Genomic DNA, 20,920 nt, shown 5'->3' with positions numbered 1-20,920 from the left:
TCAGTCCACAAACACCAACCCTGGGGCTGTGGGCTTGGATGTCAGGTGAAGCTGCTCGTTGTCCTCCAGTATAGAAGGTAAGGCGTCCACAGGTGTAAATTCTTCTAAAATTTAAAACCATTCTACACTTTCAGTAGTGTACAAAAATTTACAGGTAAGTGTACAAAAACTGTATTGAACCCACCTACGGGTTTTCTTCCCGCCCTATATCATTCTATACAAACCACTGATTGTGAGTTAGGTGTCATAGACAATATGTCTGACTATTCTTACCTGATATATTTGATACAGGTGACCGCGCGGAGATATTTTCCTCTGTACAGGTAGGAAAACAATATATTTTGTCAAGTTTGGGGAAGACTAATTTAGTGAAGGTGAGTGTAAATGTTACTGTATTTGCACAGTTAACTCGTGTAGGTCATAAGTGAGAAAGGTTTCAAAGAATGAAAATATTTTTACAGGTATGATATCCTTATACTCAGAAACACAAAAACAAATACTAAAAGAGCGGAAAAGATGCTATGTTTTCAGTAGGCTGATGATGGATTATAAAAGGTTTAACAATACACACCCCTCCTTCAAATATAGATAGACCATTAGACGAACAACTGAGGTAAACAGCAGTCTTGTAAAATAAACAGTTAAATATAGCATTTATTTAATGTCATTTATATAACTGATAGGTTAACTTACCTGAGATATTAATGTAAGTGGCAGTGGAGACCATATCAAGAGAAGCAAGAGTGAATCCCAGTCTCATGTCTAGTGAGGTGGCGTTGAAGGTAAACTTTATATTGTTGTCAGAGCTACCCGGGTGGCAGTGGTGTGCACTATTGTCAGATAACCGATGGACATCATCCACAACCACTATTTTGCACATATCTACTTCATGCCTGAGTTTGGGTAGCACAATAAAAACACGTAAGAAGTAGGTAAGATTCTGAGGACAGTTTTCAGTTTCCAAGTGGAGCATCAGACTGACGACAGTATTTTCTGGGACACGAAGAACACCATCAGTGATGTTGTCGACCTTCACTTTGGCGCCTGAAAAACAGCATGAAAAGTTCAAACTACCTGTTAGCACAGGTGTTTTAGATTACCTCGTATTGAGCATTACATTATCAAGGTAAAAGTTTTATTGTCCGTGAATCCAGAGGAGACAAAATTACTTTTTATAGAGCATCCTGGACAGCTGGACTTCACTGCTAGTTTGTTGAAGCAAAATATCGTGTTTCTGATCAATATTATACTAGTTTGGTATATTAAAAAATGTATTCTATTTATATTCGTAAGAAATCAATATTAATCACTATTGTCTATCAATGACCATGCTTTTTACATTTCAAATAAATACATTTTAAAAGGGCTTCAGAAAGAGCGACATTTAAATGCCAACAGCACAGACGGAGAAATGTTTCAAACTGTCATAAAGTTTCCCACTAATAAAGCATATTTCTAAATATAGACATTTTAAGCACATTAAAATAATGATCTCCAGAATACTTTACATTATCAGCTTATTAGGGATTTATTTTTCGAGGGGGAAGTTGTCACAAAATTAGGCGCTGACTGGTCAAAGTACTTTTGCTACAAGAATAACAGCAATTTTCTTGCATTACTAAAGTTGTTTGTGTACATTTGAGAAACATTTGCTGGATGGTAGATGTCTGTTGTATACATTACTCACAGATTTCTTGAGAACTCGTCACATCAGGTGCCACCAGGGCAACAATAAACAGAACCAACAGACTGTCCATGATGCCGTTGTCAGTGTGAATGAATTTATTAGCATTGCTAGGAAAGGATATATGTACTTATAAGTATATAAGTACTTTTGTACTAAGACTTTCTATTTCCTCAATACTTAAGACTATGCTGCAGAATTCATAACACGAAGTTTTTGTTTCCAGTTCCTTGCTTTATGGCATGTGTGAAGACCGATTCAGTGTGAGTGCATCCCAGTCTATCACTTCTAATGTATAAACTCGGCAATAGAAATAACATTGAAGGTTGTTATCTTTGGTGATAATGGAGGAATTCGATACTTTGATCAGTCACTTACTCGCTAGCTTACCTGAATTAAACTAATATATTAGTTCAAGTTTTAACTTACTTTCTCCTCAGACATATTGTCAGTATTTGTGGTGTGTTGGAGAATCCATTTTGTAGCCAAAGCTAGCCAATGGACGTGATGTAGTTTTATCAGACACACATTAGGTGCCATATCTATAAACTATTTTGGAAATTTTTATGGTTTAAATATTAGCCAAAGTGCTGGTAACCTTGATAAAGTACTTGATGCTTGGAATAAAATGGAATATAACTACACCATTTTCAGTCACACGAAGGTCCAGTCGAACACCTGCAACAGGACGGAAACATGTCCTTTGTGCCCGAATTTACAGTTTATTAAACTAACATTCCTCTGGATGAAGCGAAAATACATCCACGACCCTAGTCTACATACTGTGAGCACAATAACACATTCCCAATACAACCAAGTTTATTAACATAATAATATGCAACTATGATGTAGCATGTGAGATGTTATAAAACTTTTTTGTGAATTTTGTGAATTGTTTTATGCTGTAAAATGTAGCTTAGTAGAAACTGAGCTGCTTCAAATGTTCTTTGTGTATTTTCATCTATATGTTACCTATAACCAATATCACTTTTTTGTTATAATTCCAGCAAATATTTTGCATACATGATATCTGTTGTCTGTATACATGAGCAGTTAAATTTTGTAAACTAATATTATTACTTACTTTATTAAATCCCGTGTAATTTTGCGGAAACTTTCATCCTAGAAGTCGAGTGGTGGGAAAATACACGGTACTGAGGTTGGTAAGAATATGTTGGGATACAATGGCATCAGCAACACGGTGAGTAAGAGGAAGAGGCTGTCACGTGACGGTATCATCCACTTCACTTACTAAGAGAAGCCGTTCTCGAAAGAAACTGATGCAATTCTTCAAAGAAGAGAAAATCTAATAAATTCTGGTTACCAGTACAGCTCACTATGTTGACTGATATTTCTGCGGAATGAAATCAGCTAATAAATGCCAATGAACAATGAACAAACGTGTTGCGTACATGTTGTACAAACTGTGGAAGCTGAGGACGATTCCAAAGTTGATGTTAGTGTTGACATGTCTTCTTCCCCTGTAAGCATGTAAGAAACAAATATTATGGAAAGTTCATTCTAGTTATGGATAAACCTAAATAAAAATGTTACATTTGGATAAATGATAAGCTTGCATGAGAGCTAAAAAATGTGTAGAAAAATTACACCATTGCTTGGTGATAAATATTATTAAACTTGATAATCCTATGATTCAAATAATTGACTACATTTCAATGTCAGGTTCTGAGAAATTAAAATGACTTGGTGCAATTTACTTTCACAAGTTTCTTGTCAAGACCCTCATAAACTACACGGAAATAAAAGTCATCCTGACATCACATCGTGTTTGTGTGTCAAGGAAGCTCACGTGAGCTTTTATGGTAAATAAAAATCTTCAACTAAAACAACAACAATAGAAAATTCATTCAGATAAGAAAAGTGCAGGCGAAACAGAAATGCTTAATATTTTTCATTTCATAGAACAGAGTGTTTACTTTCACAAATGTCTTGTCCAGACCTCAAAACCTACCAATAGAAATAACAGTTCTCACCTGTCGTCATTGATGGTTCCCTTGTAACTCTTTCGACTGTTTAAAATGAAAGTTTTACAGATAAATGTGTTATTAATAGTTACAGGAATTCAACACTATTTATCTAAATTGCATTTAGTTGTTTTGTGATACTAATAAACAATGGAGTAATAACTTCATCCTCCTCCCCTCAACAACGGCTGAATACCAAAGGAGCAGACATGTCCTTGTTCTCCCTTGTCTCCCTTGTCTTGTCTCTCCCTCCTCCTTCTCTTTAACCCAGTGTATAGTTAACTCTGATATATAACATTTGTAACTGTCTATGGTAGCTTTGTATTCATGTATTAAGTAATTAACGGTAATTGATAGTAATTAATTTGATTAGTCGCTGATGTGTTAGGTAAATATTAATAAAACTGAGATGTATTCACCTCATTCCGATGTAAGCATTCTTCTTAGCTAAACAATTCAAAAAACACTGCTACAGTATTCTCTGTAAATATAGGCTTATTAAATAAGATTTTTGTTACAGTCTCTAAGCAAATGACATAGCTTGGTACAATTTACAAAAAAAAAAAACAACAACTTTTGCACCAATATTCGCGTGTATTCTCAGATAAATACTAGTCGATCTGAACAATCATTTATTTGGAGTAAATTTATCATAATGTCTTTTCGATTTACCTGGTATGACAGTATAAACAGACTTTGCAGTTCTAGTTGAAACAATGAAGATTAGTTTTCTGACTGAGGGATGCACTTCTTGAGAAAACTCTATTTTGTTCCCCGAATTCCACATTCGACAGGATTTACTTTGCTCAGTTATTGAATAGGCGCCATTTTGAACACGTATTTTGCAATGATCTGTCTTTTCATCAACTTTGTCCACAGAAGTGGAAACAGTGATGGTGTATAAAGGATCCCCAGAGCAGTTTTCCGTTGTCATGTAAAATGTAATATTGATGAAGTCGTTTTCAGCCACAAGAAGGTCGTTCGTTAAGTTGACAAACTTCAGCCTGGCACCTGGACAATGATAAACATTTTTTTTAGTATAACGGGAAAATATCGATGGTATATCATTATTTTTTTATCCTCTACAATACATAGGAACAGTCTGAACATTATTGGTATTAACATTATGATGTCCACATCTGTTCTAAGATAATTGTCGTCGGACAGAGGGATTAAGCTTCTTTCTGTGACCAACAAATAGAAAGGAAAGCTTCTCGCATTTTGTCATAACCTGAACATGCACTAACGAGATAATTTGTATTGTGAAACTCGGGTAAACTCTATGCATGTCTATATGTAAAATTAATAGACAGGGTTAATAAATAAATAAACACCTGAAATTGTTTGTGCCATCTACGGTGCAGCTGCTCAACATCAGATGAACTGTCAGTGGTGTTTGTGTGTGGATGTTGTAGGTGCGCATATGATTATTCTTGATGTTTGTTTTACATACACTTAGTAATTTCATAAATTACTTACATATTTCCTGAGAAATGGCCGTTTGAAGTACCACAAATACAGGAAAGAAAAGACCAAACAGACTGAGCATGATGACATGTATCTCTGCAAAGAAAAGAAGGAATATAGAAGAGTACTGAACTTGAGTTTATGAAACAGAATGACTTTCTATTTCCTCATTAATTAGGACAACGCCCCAAGATTTACGTATTTCCGGTAAAATAAGAAACAGAGAAACATTAGCTCTTGTCTGTTTTTTTAATCCTCTATTTTTTTTTCTCCGTTTGGCGTTTATTCACGCATTCACAAAGTATGAGTTTCTATTTCCCCACTAATTAGGACAACACTACATGATTTACAATACGGATTTTTCTTTCCATTGAAATAATAAAAAAATAGGAACACTTGCTTTTGTCTGTTTCTTAATCGTCTAGTTCCTTTTGCTTCTGTCCACGTGGGTGCCCGCCTGCACTCATTGACCCTAACGACTGTCTTTTTACGAGAGAAAACCGACGAAGAGAATCTCGCTAGAAAAGAATTTTTTCCAACGCGTGCTTGAAAGCTAAAAAGTTGTCAAGGGAAAGAGGTTGTGATACTATTGATAAATAATATTTTCCCTTGACATAACAGTCATACAATGCGCTAAAAGCATGGTCCTTAGGAGTGTGAGTTGCACCTTTTGTATTATTATTATTATTATTATTATTATTATTATTATTATTATTATTATTATTATTATTATTATTATTATTATTATTTTATTATTATTATTATTATTATTATTATTATTATTATTATTATTATTATTATTATTACCTCCATCCTTCGTCCTTTCCTGCCATCGTATGCACTTTGCCCATTCAGTCTTGAAACACAATTAGTCAGGCAACTCCAGCAGGTCATCAGTAAGCTAGTTGTTATCGTGAAGGTCTTGTAAATAAACTTTTATATCGTACATACCTCTCTGTCTGAGAAGGTGAGAAAGCCCGCGTGCTTCGTCTTCGTCCAGTAAATTCACACCTCAGGTATGAATGTGCCTGCCTTTCACAGTGAACGTATCAATACAAGCTAGTGGGAAAAGACACGATGATGTAGGACAAGTCATCGAAAATAACACATTGAGAAGAACATACTCTGGAAAAAAGATGCGTCTTTGTACACCCAAACTCGGGTATACCACACACACACATAGAAATTAGTAAAGCTAGACTGGTCGTACATTCAGATTAAGATAAATTTTCCTTTGGGGAACTTACGGATGTTTCCATGGCACCACGGAGATGAACGGACTTAATTGTTTGTTTTAGGTGCCGTGACTTTCAGTGTCCGTCCATGAAAGTATGAACATCACTCGCTTTGATCTTTGAAACCGAAAAGATAATTCAGAGAATCTTCTGAAGTTTCCAGACTTGCTGCTATCAGACACCAACTAAACTCTTTTTTCATAAATATTTTGCACAAATCCAGCTTCCTTGTGTTGTGGGGTACATCCCTGGCAACATGAATAAAGTAGTCATGGTCGTCAGAGCAGTTAAAATGTAATATTGGTGTAGTTGTTATTATCCACACAGAGAATGTCACTGAAGATGTTTATAAAATCCAGTCTTGCACCTGTGAATCAAATTCCTATGAAGTAGGACATCACAGGTCTTACTTTTCCTATCCAAATCACCAACAAAGTAAGTTAAGATCACATTGTTTTTGTTCACGAGATGCGCGAACAATAATAAATCTGTGTAAATATCTATACATATACACAAATTATTGGTGTAAAGGGTATAATGCTAGTGTGCTAATAAATTCTATTCATTCTCTCTTTTTTTACTCAAGACGAACATTCATTCACATTATTCCCAATTTGAGAGGCTGAGACACTAGTTCGCGTTATGCTTCCGGCAATATGAATATTATTATAGTTATGAAAGCAAAATTTAAAAAAAAATACTTATGAAAGTACCCTGGCAGGACCTATGTTGAATACATTACTCACAAATTTCCTGGTCATAAGTAGCTCCACACATTATCTACAGCAACATAGATACACGCAGTCAAATCTTCCTATTAATTATCATCATCGCACATCGATGGTCACAAAATGAGTATCCACTACATATTGCGAGAGTTGATACACACATATATAGAGAGACTATATAAAGTATGTATTACATATATATTTTGATACATAGATATTCAAACTTTCTACATTTCCTTTTAAAGAAGAATAAAATTAAAGCCTGGCCGATAGTAGTGTAAGATATATTATATAGGAGAGTTGCACCAAAAAAACTTCAATAAAAATAATAATTGAAATTGTTATATTCTACATCTCTGGCCCGCGTGATCTCAATGTGTAAAGTTCAGTCTTCGAGGTGAATGAAAGAATCAAGATCGGTGGGAAGGCATACCTTAGGAAAATGTAAACACACCTGGCTGCGTCCTTTGAAATGTCAGGTCGGGAGCTTACCACTGACTTGTGTACAAAGATATATATATATATACACCTTCTACCGCCATTACAACCTGTCTCAACGCAAGTCATGCCGAAAGAGGCTTTGAAAAGACATTCTTCTATGTTCACACACAAAGATCATTGGTCTCGACAACTTCTTCCGCAATGATTGTAAGAGAGAGTATGTACTAGCTACATTGAAACATTGTTTTACTACTTGTAACATTTTCCTTCTTCTGTATTCTCTGATTAGTTTAACTTTTCACCATTACACGACCTCCAAATTCAGGATGGAGTCTCTGCCCAACTCCTCAGAAAACAGTTCTCGCTCATGACGGTTTAAAACCTCATTCGACAACATGACATGAGCCGCCTCAAACCTGCGTTTTAGACATGATTGTAAGCAACATGATCGTTTTGCTAATTGAAATTTTGATCAGACACAAACACACAGAAATTTTGGCACACACAGACACGTAAGGCAAACTACAGAAATACACATACCCACGCTCACAGACCAACGAGAGAAAGAAAGGAGCGCTTTTATAACAGACAAGGTACATTGTATTAAAAATATATTGAGTAACACTTTATAATTATCTTGAGGTAATAAACCCGTGTTCCCGTCTTTATTGTGGGCTCCTTGTTTCCAAAATACGAGTGGCAACTACGGGGTGTCGAGGCTGTGATGTCATGACACTTGCCAACCTGACCACGTGGTCAGTGAATAAAGACGCTGGCAAAAGCCCGCGAGGATTCTCGATAAGAGCATCAAAGCTAAAGAAATATTTCGACCCGCAGATCGGTGTCAAGTTTTATGTCTTCTGCTTATCTGTTCTTGTAATCACTTGTTGTTCTCTGTGTGTCCGCCTGCACAGTGTTACTTCTTTTATGGACAACTTCGTTGACCAGCCGTTTCTTCTGCGCCATCTTGCTTAGAAGTTGAATCTCTGTGTCGGTGGCACAGAACTAACTCTGATGTTTTGTCTGCGATTGTCCCATGAATTTTCTGGACTGCTGATGGAACTGCTGAGCCACTCATCCTTTGTTTGAGCCGGATTTGATAGCAACATGTACATTGCAGTCTCAAATTTCTTTTGTCGTTGAACCATACATTACCACTTGGAGTCTTTTGTTTGTGTCCCTGTGACACATATTTCGATAGAAGCAAATATAATCTATAACAAATGCTGATTCCATCTGGACTTTTTCTTGTCACATAAGGACATGTCATACACAAGCCAATGATTGTTAACAAACATACACAGTAAAGGTGTTTTTACCTGATGCAGGTGATGAAGATAACAACGTGGATGGCGTTGACAAATCTTCATCTGTGGAAATCAGAAAGCCCCAGAGTTTAGTTTGGATAAAATGTCTTTTCTGTACATGATATAGATTCTTGTATAACATTTATAGGTTGTACTTCATATGAGTGTACAACAATTAGAATTGTTTCACACGAAATAACTCTACTTTATGTAGGTAGGCAAAAGTGCAAACCACTTTTTAGGAATTGAATGAGTCGAGATTGCAATGCTTTGTAAGCCCACGATTTTCATTCATAACAGTTAAAATGAAGATTTGTCCAAACTTTTCACTGATGTGACAATTATTATAAGACTGAGTTAACGAGGAGTCCGCTAACTGCATTTCGAGAGAGTGATTGAATTTCGTTCGGATTTTTATCGAAAGCTTACCTACGATGTCAACAAAGGTAAGAGAAGAACCGGGACTGGAAGAAGTAAGAGTGAACTTCACTCTCATGTCCATTGAGGTGACGTTGAACAAAAACTTCATTTTGTTCGTGGACTTGTCCAGGTGACAATGTCTACTGGTATCAGATGTCTGGTAGGTACCATTTTCATATCGTATTCTGCACAAGATCTTCTTGTTCCATGGCTACGGATGTGACGACAGAAACCTTTATGGTGTTTGAAAGGTTCCGAGGACAGTTTTCCGTTGCCAAGTAGAAAGTCAGACTCACGACGCCATTGTTAGTGACTCTAAACACGTTATCACTGATGTTTTCAATCTTCACTTTGGCACCTGAACAACAGAATTGAATTCTTATTATGTGTAAGCGATTTAAAATGTTTTACTACCTTGGGCTTCAAATAATGTCTTTGAATTGCCGTCATACAAAGCCTCGTGTATCAAATTATCACAAAAAAATGTTAGGTCACCGTGGTGACTCCACAACAGTCAACACTTTATTTGCCACACAGCCCCACAGGCCAGTATTTATTATTTGTTATGGAAAGTTCTGGATGATTAACTGTATGTGGGAGTATGAGGAGCTTTACTGGAGGATCATGTGTCGTTTTTGTGTGTTTTTTACAGGTATATCCCCATTCACGATCGTCTTTTCAATGTACACGATGTTTTATTCAAAAAGTCACGAAACTGGATATAGACTGTTCATAACATAGGAAAAAAATATTTCCCGTGTATACTACATAGTACTGTCCCCTAATTAGTCCATCGGTTGAAAGTGATGTATACGATAAGATAATGAACAAAATTAAATATTTCAAATATTACTCACATAGTTGCTGAGAACTAGTCACAAAGCACCACCAGAGCAGCAGAAATCACACACAACAGACTGTTAGTGTTCATGCTGCCTTCATCTATTTCTTGAAATGATAGGAGAAGATAACTGTAGATGTTTATCGAGCAAGAATTTATGTACTTACTAATATACTTTCTATTTCCGCAATAAGTGGGACACTGCTTATAATGCTGTTCCTTGTTTTAATAGAAAGTGATGAGAGAATCATTTGTTTGTCTGTCGTCTCTCCTTTGTTTTTCTTTTTTTTCTCGTCTCAATTTCTCTCTCTCTCTCTCTCTCTCTCAGAGATACACAGTTGTTTTAATCCTCCGTATGCTTTCGTGTTAGTCCGTAAGCGTGCTCGCCTACACGCGCTGCATGGTAAGATGTTTATTCGGGAAAGCCAGCAAAATAATTCTTCATGAAGAAGAAAGATAATAAAATGAATCTTCACCCTTGTTTTCAGACAACGTAGCAAAGTTTCAGACGAGAGCAGGAAACAAAACTCGGGATGATCTTTTGTCTGTGTAGAGAAAGATTTTCTTTCAAATCAGATTACACAGCAAGGAGAATACTTTCATCACTTAAATCGTAATTCTTTTTATGTAAACCTGAGTATCAGCACTGGACAGCATAACAATAATAACAATAATAAGAATTATATTTTCAAACTTTTGAATCCACCTTTAAAAAGTCGTTGGATAGTAACCTATAGTTTAGAGTGATGTCCCTTCGTCTGACTGTAGGAAGCAGAGCTCGGTGGTATTTATGTCTTATCTGATATCTTCCTCATGTTGGACTTGTGGTTGTGAATATTTTTAATGTGCCTGTCGTGTGTTTGAAACGTGTTGTCTCTTCCGTGTCGATGGCTTCGGTTCCTTTTCTACGGGCAGACTTGACTGCTTGACTTTTGGTGGTCAGTGAACTTTTACCTAATTTTCTTTAATAATTTTCTTTCTTAATTTGTGGAGAAAATAAAGTTTTACATAGTTGCAGTCAAAATAAATACAAATGAATATCATCAGGTGTGAATACAGTGCAACATTTCCTTACTAAGTAATCCATCGTACATGCAGTGTTCGTGCGGCCGCCATTTTAAACTCGCTGCAGTCGTGGCGACGGACTTGATGTGCGTTCAACGTTCAGTAACGGCGCCCTGGCGACGGCAGACGACAAAATAGTCCCACCCAGTCCTTTGTGTGTTGTAAGTGCAGAAAAAACGAGATAGGATCAAGCTTTCTTAATTCTCTCGATTCAATTTCTAGCTCGTTCCACGCGCTGGCTCCATGCTCCATTGCGTTCCTGGTGTGTGAGATTAACCCTCCCTGGTATCGTCGTTCCGCGCCGCTTGCTTCAATCGTGTTTGGCCTTTGATAAAGTTTACAAGTTTTTTTTTTTTTTTGGTCCCTTGCAGTATATCTCGTACCTCCCACAAGACTCCTTCCTTCTTCTGATCTTTGTTGTTAAAGTGGATATGCTTCGCTGGCTGGGACTCAGATCGGTATTTGGATCAGCGAGTCGATTTGAGGAGATATTACTAAGGATGGTGAAGTAGATAACTTGATGAAATGTGTATGTGGGTGGGTGTAAATATACACATATCCTTTAGATGGTGAAGAAATGGTAAAAGTACTGAATTAAAATGAAACACACAGATGGCTTCCCTGTCTACGGAGTCAAAAGCCTTCTCAAAGTCCACAAAAGTTATGTATAGTGGCGACTGCCATTCGATGGAATGTTCGATAATATTTCGCAGTGTAGCGATTTGGTCTGTGCATGATTTTCCCTGCCGAAAGCCTGTCTGTTCTTGCCTAAGTCTAGGGTATTTTTCAGTCTCTCCAGTATAATTCTGGTCAGCAGCTCGCTAGGAATGGACGAATCAAGAGCTTTGCGAAGATCAAAATAAACCTCAGTTGACGAAATCCGTTGCACACGACAACAAATAGAGAAAGACAGACTGAACGAGGATGCTTGTACTTTGCCCGCAGTACGCTCAGGTAATACCGATATTTATTTGATTAAATCTTATTTAGCTCCTTTTCAAAACACATTTCTGGCTACGTATATTTCTTCTCTGTGTGTGTCTTTTTTTTTATGTAAAGAGCCATGCGCCTGGCTGTAGGGCAGGAATATGACTCTATGCAAGTTCACTTTATTATATTTGTTTCTTGAAGTTCAAGAGATCTTTTTGAGAAAATAAAATAACCCAGTATTTCTTAAATTAGTCCTTTAAAAATGTGGTAATAAAGGCACAGCATTTTTTTTCAATAAAATCCATGACAGGGAACTTTTTCTGACCCTGTCTACCAATCTTTGTTTTTTAAAAGCCATATTGAGGGATATCAAATACACATATTCAAGTCTGAACTTCTTTTGCTCTTGCGATTAGGCTGATCTCTTTTTTTCTGTTCTATCGACAGGCAGATCAGTTAACTAACACGGATAGTGTTTAGAACTCACGGTGTACGATTTTAAGCCTCTGTTAATTTGAACGTGGGAGGGTTGTTTTCAATAGAATTTCAAGAAAAGGATGTCTTTTTTTTTTTATAAATGACAAATAGTTTTTATCTTCCACACAGGAGGTAGATTACTTAGCTTACAAAGATGTGTCTAAAATTATCCATGACTCTTATCTACATGCAGTAGACTCCAATACTTACAAGTCACTTCATTATACCTGTAAATTTATTCAAGTTTAATGGCTTCAAACAGATATTTTTTGAAAGGCGAAGATCCCGGCAGAGTGCGCCTGGTGGTAAACAGTGATGTTGATAAGGAGACTAGACTATTTAAAAATAATTACAGTTGAAGTACAGGTTAGCAAACAAACGGGTCCAGACCTGCGCAGTATGTGTATATATATATAAAATATTCATACAACCCACACCTTCACTCCCAAGCAGCGCTGCTCGAGTCATCATCCACCTGCTGGAACAGAAGGAGAAAACTGAGTCTGTCCTCAAGTGTCGGTCATCATGAGCTGCTCATACAGCCTCGCGACCTTTGCCCTCGTGCTCGTCTTGAGAGGTGAAGTGATTTTAAATTCCATTTGCTGCAAAACATCGTTATGTTAGTACAGATTGTGTGTAGTCTGTGTATAGACTGTGCATAGACTGTGTGTAGACGGCTTCCCTTAGTCCGTTTGCTACGGTCGTCAACCATGCAACACATTGCACGCTTCTACGCACACCAAGAATAACTGCGACTTAACACTTAAACATTAGTGTGAGTGTGTTTGTTTGCTTGTTTACGCGTGTGTTTGTGAAAGAAATTAGAAGTGGTAAGATTCTTTTACATGCTGATCTTCATAATGATACAGCTAACATCGTGCAAATGTCCATACAAGTATCGTAAATATTTCTTTTTTCTTTTCCAACCCTCTTTTTGCCGATGTAAAAAAAACATTTAAATAACTATTTCCACAGAACTAGCTGATACTGTAAGAAACAGTATTGCAAATTGATGTATACCTGTTTATACTGGCACTGAGCTTATTTCGTCTGCCTATGTTATTAGTCATGATCATGAAATGTTATTAAAATGTTTTCACAGTTGGCAAGATTGAAGGCACTTGTACAGCCTCAGAAGTCATTACTTTGAACAAGTGTGCTTTGGCTAATCTGAGAACCTTTGCCATTGCGTGGTCAGGTGGGGTGTGTAACCTCACTATCATAGAAAATCAACTTTGTGAGTAAGTGAGCTTGATTCCTTGTTGGTCTCTGACATACGAGTAAACAAATTAATTTTGTTCTTATGTCCGTGTGTGCGTGAGAGAGAGAGAGAAGCAGAAGCAGAAAACACGATTTTGTCCTTTTTAGAGGAGTAAAATTTCATTCTCCATTTCTTATTATCTCGAAAAAAAAACTGTGTTGAAATTAGTGTGTGTCCCATATGTGACAGAACATACATATATTTTGAAAATATCTTGCACCTTCTTACTCAGGCACAGATATATATTTTACAAAGTCGGGCATTACTTGCAAAATGTCTATAACCACTAAATGTCGATTTAAATAGCATTTTAAATTCTCAGGTTTTATAGAACTTCACACTTACTTGTTTCTTTACAATAAATAAACTTATTGGAGCATTTTAAAACTAATTTACTACTGTTTTCAAGAAGAAGAAAAAGCCTGTACTCAATCCTGTATATGAGACGACTGAATCAGCCTGGTTCAAACTGAAAAAGACAGCCCTGTTCGACCTTTTGAACTTTTACTATTTTGAACACAACAGTAACATTAGTAACAGCAAATTATTTTATGAAAACAGAACTGTATGGAAAAATAACTTCGTATGTCTGCCTGTCGTTGCTCTTATTTTGAGCATCAATAATAAAATTACTTTTATAAGAAAAACATTTTGTAGATAATAACCTGATTTTTCTGTCAGCAGCCATTTTATGGTGCAATGATGATGATGACTGTCTTGAGCTGCTGTTTACTTGCAGTGATTTTGAGACCTTTGTCGACTGCTTCAACAACGCTGATGTCAGCTCATCCACATGTCGACCTTACGCCATCCAGCTGCTGAATTTACAGTTTGGTAATGTATTTATAAATAATACAACTATACTTGGTATATTATGAATGTTAGATATCCTCCATTGCTTGAAAACTTGTCAAAGAAGCGCTAGACTCGTACTTTAAAAAACTGTGATGTGTAAGTGGTTCACCATATCTAGGTGAGGCATCTCTCTCGTTTTACTTTTCTCAGTAACTAAGGTAACCAATTAATAAATTGTATGGACAGGGCGAGTTTTCTTCTGCACTGTAGTTCACTGTAATGGCTCACCCATCTTGTGTATGTATAATATATGAATCATGCCGCAATAATCTTTTCGTTTTATTATTACAGAAGCCTACTATTGTAAAGTGAACGACTTCGTGTCGCAATGTTCCTGTGTGCCGGAGATGAATCAGGGTAGGAAATATTATTCCTCTTTACTGTCAGTACAATATGTAATCAGGATTTGCGATGCTTTGTATGAATTCTAAGACCAGTCTTGCAACATAATTCTTTCTACGAAGAAGAGGATCTTCTACCTTTATTCTCCATACATCTACCTGGCTTACACGCGGTTATTTGAGATACTAACATGAATATGCAGGGCTTATACCTAATATCGTATCCCGACATTTTATATATCTTCAAAAAACGTTTCGTGAAGGAGTTTTCATACATGTAGTAAACAGTAAAGCTGCGCTGTTCATTCGATATTATAAACAGGACTATCGCTGACTGATAGTAATATGACCTTTCTGATGAACTTTTGTCCGCTCTTCTGATTTGATGTTTGTCTACTTGTCTTTCTTTTGTCCAACATTTTCTTCTTACCCTCCTTCGCAGATCTTTCAAAAATAAACCATGGACAAGCCAGGCTCCTTTCTTTCTGTTTAATGAAATTCATATTGTCTACTTTCCATCAACATTTAAAAGGAGAAACAAACTAAAATACAAATTCAAAATCATTTCGGGTTAAAATTTTGGCATGCAAGGCAGCCATTTACTTACACTGGCGTCTAAAAGACAGATATTGGGTGATAAAGGAAACGATGGTACCCGAGCCGACCCTCTGTTCAATAGCATCGACTGACTTATGACATAATCGGTTACTGTACAAGAAAGTTGTGCCAGTGCCTCGGGTAGACCGCCATGTTGTGTACTTGAGTGACGTCACCAAACCGTCGTCAAAAGGCCGGCATCCTGGATGTGGAGATTGTTCAGTGAACTTTTGAAGTCGAGCACAATGATGACTAGCTGGACATGATTCACAATGTCAGAACCTATCTTTTAAGCACAACTTTAAAATTTCCCTTTAAACGTTTTTTATTGTTTTTTTTTTTTAACCCCGCACCTATCAAGACACTGACATCTTGTAAAGACACCCTCTTTTGTCCTACCTACTTCTCTTCTCACACCTCCCCATCACCACATCCACAGCTTAAATTATTAACGAGATGTCTTTCTTTGGACAGGAAGTGGCGCAAACAGCTTGATGCACGGACATGAGCTGATGGGGATGTTGCTGAGTCCAGTGGTTCCAGTCCTGGCAGCCTGGCTCGCCCGTGTATAAGAAATCGGAACAAGTCTAGTAGTCAGATTTCAGTGAACATTTCAGTACTAAACCTTTTGAGTTTTCTTTTGGATTAACTTGTGTTTCAGTATAATTTGAATATCCATCCTTACCCTGTTACTTCTGCTTATGTCATCAGATACGATTGAAAAGGTTTTGAATATTTAAATAAGATTGTTTTCTAGTATCATCTCATTTCTGTGAGACAAACAAACACGATCCTAACTGATTTTCTTATGTGGCGCTACAGTAATATATATCTTACCCTTCTTTGTGTACTGTTTATTACAGCAGTTTCTCTTGGCCTTACTTCCATCCAGTAGCAATGTTCAAGTAGCTTGTATTCAAAGGTTTGTGCTTATCGTTTCGATATTTTAGCTGTGCCTAAATCTGTAAAAATAAAACTAATGTATGGACTTTGTCTGCTTTAGCAATTAAGTAATCATAACGAAAGAAAGAAAAAAGGTAGTAAAGAGAGGACAGAAAAAAGAACAGAGAAGGAAAGAACGAAATAAACAATAACCAAAGAAAGAAATTAGTATGACAATAAGTAAATTGTACTTGTGTATATTTAGCTTGTTCTGAAGAGGGGAAATTATGTTAAACTACAGAGGGACAGTGTCAAAACCAACGAGCGAGTGAGCAAGACAGAGGGGACTGACAGACAGGGACGTAGGTAAAAAATAAAAGCTACAATATCTGTGTAAAATGACAAGACTTATACTACTGAGATGGTTTACTTTTAATCCACAAAATAAAAACTAGTGAACTCTCTAGAAATGTTTACTTCCCCAGACTTTAAGTCCATCTTGAGGCTGCTGTCTTGTGAACCCTGAAATGTTTATCTCCGACTATCTACAACAGGGGTGGGCAATTAATTTTCCCAAGGGGCCGGATGAGAAACTGGGATGGTTCTAGAGGGCCGGACTAATATAGTTAACTCAGTTTTACCCAATACTGTATATATAGTATATTTACTGGTGGGCGGCCAGCGGGCGGGCCTGTCAGAGACAGGAGGCGGGCCGGATACGGCCCGCGGGCCGGCGTTTGCCCAGGTCTGATCTACAAGATTAATAAAGTGCTTCTACTTTAGTCAGTCAACATTCAGTTACTTCTACACCACCCCAAAGGGACATTGAGAATAATAATAATCATCATAAAAATAACCCCATATCAAGTACTCGTAATATTTAACCCTCTCTTTCGTTTGTTACATAGTTCTCCTTTCATCGACAGTACTGCCGATCAAGAGTTCGGTTTCTGATGCCATTAAACTATCCACTAAATCATATTCATATCTGTAAAGGTTGTGTGTGCTGGGCAGTTGTAACGGTTGAGTGCTGTGTCGCGCAATGCACAACTCTTGACAAGCATTCGACCACACATAATTACAACACTCACTGCATGTCCATTCACCAAATCAGTAAAATATATCAATCTATATATATTTATGAAACAAAAGAGTGTAATAAAAAGGTATTAAAATTATACTCTGTACATAATACTGAAATAGTTTACATCTGGCTCCGATTGTAATTTTAAAACATATCTCTCTCGCTCGCCTCACAAATGTGACCCTCCACGACGAAATGTTTTGTGCTCGAGGCCCCGAAGGGTGATAAGGTTCAATTTTGTGCACTTTGACTTTTCTTTAAAAATGGATTCCTTGATTATTAAGCTATCAGGAAAATACACAGGTATGTTAAAATAAAAGTTAAAAATCGACTTTGAATACGTTTTAATCGAGGTACCCTACTGCGATCCGTACCGATTTCAGACGAAATTCAAACGCTGTTTCGATACTGTTTCCCTGTCATAACCCATCATGTTATACCTTGCCAGAAAGCCCAGAGTCTGTTTGTTCAACTTCTTCAAAGAACGATTCAAATATTGACAAATCAAAACATTTGTTTGCAAAAGTTTAGGAGTAAACAAACCCGGTCGGCCATCTTGACGTTAATCTTTGAACCCGCTTTTTTCAAAATGGCCGCCACCGTACTTTTACACTTCAAATGTTTCTTACTCAGTGTTAGGACTAGAAGAGCCACTTTTGTATCAAAACAAAGTTCAGAACCCGTGCTTTAAAAATGTGAAATTTGGCAAATCTCAATTCATCGTGGCGGGTAACAAATGTTCACAGTTCGTAATCCGATTATCACATTCAATGTCCACAGTTTGTAATCCAGTTATCGCATTCAATGTCCACAGTTCATAATCCAATTATCACATTCAATGTTCATAGTTCGTAATCCAATTATCACATTCAATGTCCACAGTTCGTAATCCAATATTCACATTCAATGTTCACATTTCGTAATCCAATTATCACAATCAATGTTCACAGTTCGTAATCCAATATTCACATTCAATGTTCACAGTTCGTAATCCAATATTCACATTCAATGTTCACAGTTTGTAATCCAATTATCACATTCAATGTTCACAGTTCATAATCCAATTATCACAATCAATGTTCACAGTTCATAATCCAATATTCACATTTCGTAATCCAATATTCACATTCAATGTTCAGTTCGTTAAACAATATCCACAGTTCGTAATCCAATGTTCACAGTACATTTCTTTACTTACATCAATACTCTAAGATTAACTTCGTGCTGGCTCGAGACGGACTTTAAGTCTCTATCATGCAAACTAGGAATGTGATAATTTTCTAGTAGTCCGAGGCTGAGTCTCCTCTTCCTACCTATGGGGTGTAAGACTGCTTACCCCTATTTTTAAGTCCAGACTTGACAAAGTCCTGGCTACCACATTAATTTGCAGTAATATTGTTTCTTGCTGTTAAAGCCAACAACTTTAGAAATCAATGAAAGCATTACCAATGTCAAGGAATGCACAGAAGCAAATGTACAAATTTAAATCTGAATGACAGAGTTGCATAAGGGATATCTAATCTATCTGGTCAAGGAAGGAAGGGGAGTAATTGGTGTTTTACACGTAGCCAGCAACTAAGGCTATATTATGGCAAGGCAACCAGGCCTGTAAACAGAGCCACACGCAAATAAAGAACAATGTGTCTGAGACAAGAGCTTATGTCAGGACCATGAGCCCTCGCCGTATTGGTGACTGGCACTAACTGGGCCACCAGACAAGATCATAGGTCAAAGAAAGATCATAGGTAAGTGTAAAAATTTAAAAAGTCTGGCTTGGATTCAGATGATAACAAGATATTATCAGATTGTGTGACATCTTACAAATATGTACTGGAAAAAAAAAAAAAAAAAGAAAAGAAAAAAAGTTGATGTAGAGTGTCAACTTAAAAAGAAAAATAGAAACATGCTAAACTCAATGAACTGGGAAACTAAATGGATAACATTAATGTTCTTTAGCAGTATTCAGAATCACAAGAAGCAATTTTCAGTAGGCCTCATTGTGACAGAGACAATATTATTCTTATGGGTCAAGTAACAAGCGTGCTTATTGCAAAGAAGTCTCATGCAGGGGAAGAGATTGTTCATGAATGCAAGATGGTTGCTGCAAAGATGTTAGCACCAGATAAAGTAAAACTGTTTCATCGTTAGTTTGTTTTAGAGAATGGTCTCAGATTAGATAAAATGCCTAGCACAAGATGATGAAAAAAACATCCAACAGATTTTGCAGGACATTTTCAATTTTTCTCTGTGGTTTGTGACAAAATGCCCAATAATATTGCCCAACTTGCCATTTGACATGCGAAAGGAAATGCTGTAGCTGGAGGAAATGCAGAGCACTAGAAGAGGTGAAGACTTGTTTTCTCAATGAAAAAAAACCTTAAGGTAACATTTGAAAAGTTAAGTGGCCTTCAATTACTACAGATGAGTTCCAGGTATGGTTGGCTTGCAAACAAAAAATAAGTTAAATGTACGTGTCAAAGAAATATACTGTCTTTCCAAATGATTTATGTCACTTCATTACACACTGGAATAAGATGAACGTTCACTTACCTTGCATACACATGAAACATAATCGAGCCACCGCAGATGACAATGAGGATAAAAAGATTTGTAGGTAAATCAAATAGAAAAGGCACAAGTTCAGAGGAATCTCACTGAGAGAGTTGTAAAGTAGATGGTGGACGAAGACCATTGTTTTCCTGCTCACTAAGCCATTTTGAGAGCAAACAGATTTCTTATATCAGTCTTTTTCTGCTTCAAGTGATGTGGAACAAATGATGCACACAAGACACCATTCATACACAAAACAACAGGAAACCTACCGCAACTAAGTCTCCGTGCACAGTGGTTGCAGCTCACCACTGTGATATCAACAATAAAATCATGTAGTAACAGTAGCATCATTCATAAATTTTATCAAAAGCAAAAGGTTTAGCAGCTGCCAGTTTAAGGAGTTACTGAATGATCTTTGACTTCAGCACACTGATCTTGTTTATCACTGTGAAGTGAAGTGACCCAGTCATGGAAACATGCAAGCTGTGAGACAAAGTTCATGTGGAAGTAGGGAAGACCTGTTAGGGAAATGGATGCAAGTGGCTGTAAGATTCAGCCTTAATGGTAGACATTGAGAAGTATTTCTCAGAGGTGAATGTCAAGCTGCAGGGACCCAACAAGATTCTCAGCAAAATCATTTGAAGCTAAATCAAAATTGTGGAAAGTGCAAATCAAAATAACACAGTCCATTGCCCCACTCATGAAGGACAAAAGTCCCCTATAATATGCAAATATGCTGGTGAATGTGCAAAATGTTGATAAAGAAA

At 36.8% G+C, this 20,920-nt stretch overlaps 2 protein-coding genes across 2 annotated transcripts; one reads left to right on the top strand and one right to left on the bottom strand.

Annotated features, from left to right (window-relative positions):
• On the bottom strand, positions 1–5,317 carry LOC112568575. The gene is made up of 6 exons (XM_025245907.1): positions 5,149–5,317; positions 4,342–4,680; positions 3,679–3,714; positions 3,097–3,165; positions 694–1,044; positions 1–104 (listed from the first exon to the last, which is right to left on the bottom strand). The coding sequence occupies exons 1-6, from the start codon at positions 5,216–5,218 to the stop codon at positions 1–3; spliced, it is 969 nt and encodes a 322-aa protein (XP_025101692.1). The 5' UTR covers positions 5,219–5,317.
• A 6,461-nt stretch (positions 5,318–11,778) lies between these two features.
• Positions 11,779–16,737, top strand: LOC112569619. The gene is made up of 6 exons (XM_025247452.1): positions 11,779–12,127; positions 13,034–13,157; positions 13,683–13,821; positions 14,581–14,675; positions 14,988–15,053; positions 16,109–16,737. Exons 2-6 carry the CDS (start codon positions 13,106–13,108, stop codon positions 16,204–16,206), a joined length of 450 nt encoding a protein of 149 aa, XP_025103237.1. The 5' UTR covers positions 11,779–12,127; positions 13,034–13,105; the 3' UTR covers positions 16,207–16,737.
• The last annotated feature ends 4,183 nt before the right edge of the window (positions 16,738–20,920 follow it).

This window comes from Pomacea canaliculata, linkage group LG7, assembly GCF_003073045.1.
Source record: "Pomacea canaliculata isolate SZHN2017 linkage group LG7, ASM307304v1, whole genome shotgun sequence".
NCBI lineage: Eukaryota > Metazoa > Mollusca > Gastropoda > Architaenioglossa > Ampullariidae > Pomacea > Pomacea canaliculata.
Note: the sequence above shows the minus strand (reverse complement) of the source record. Positions and strands in the feature narration are given on the sequence as shown.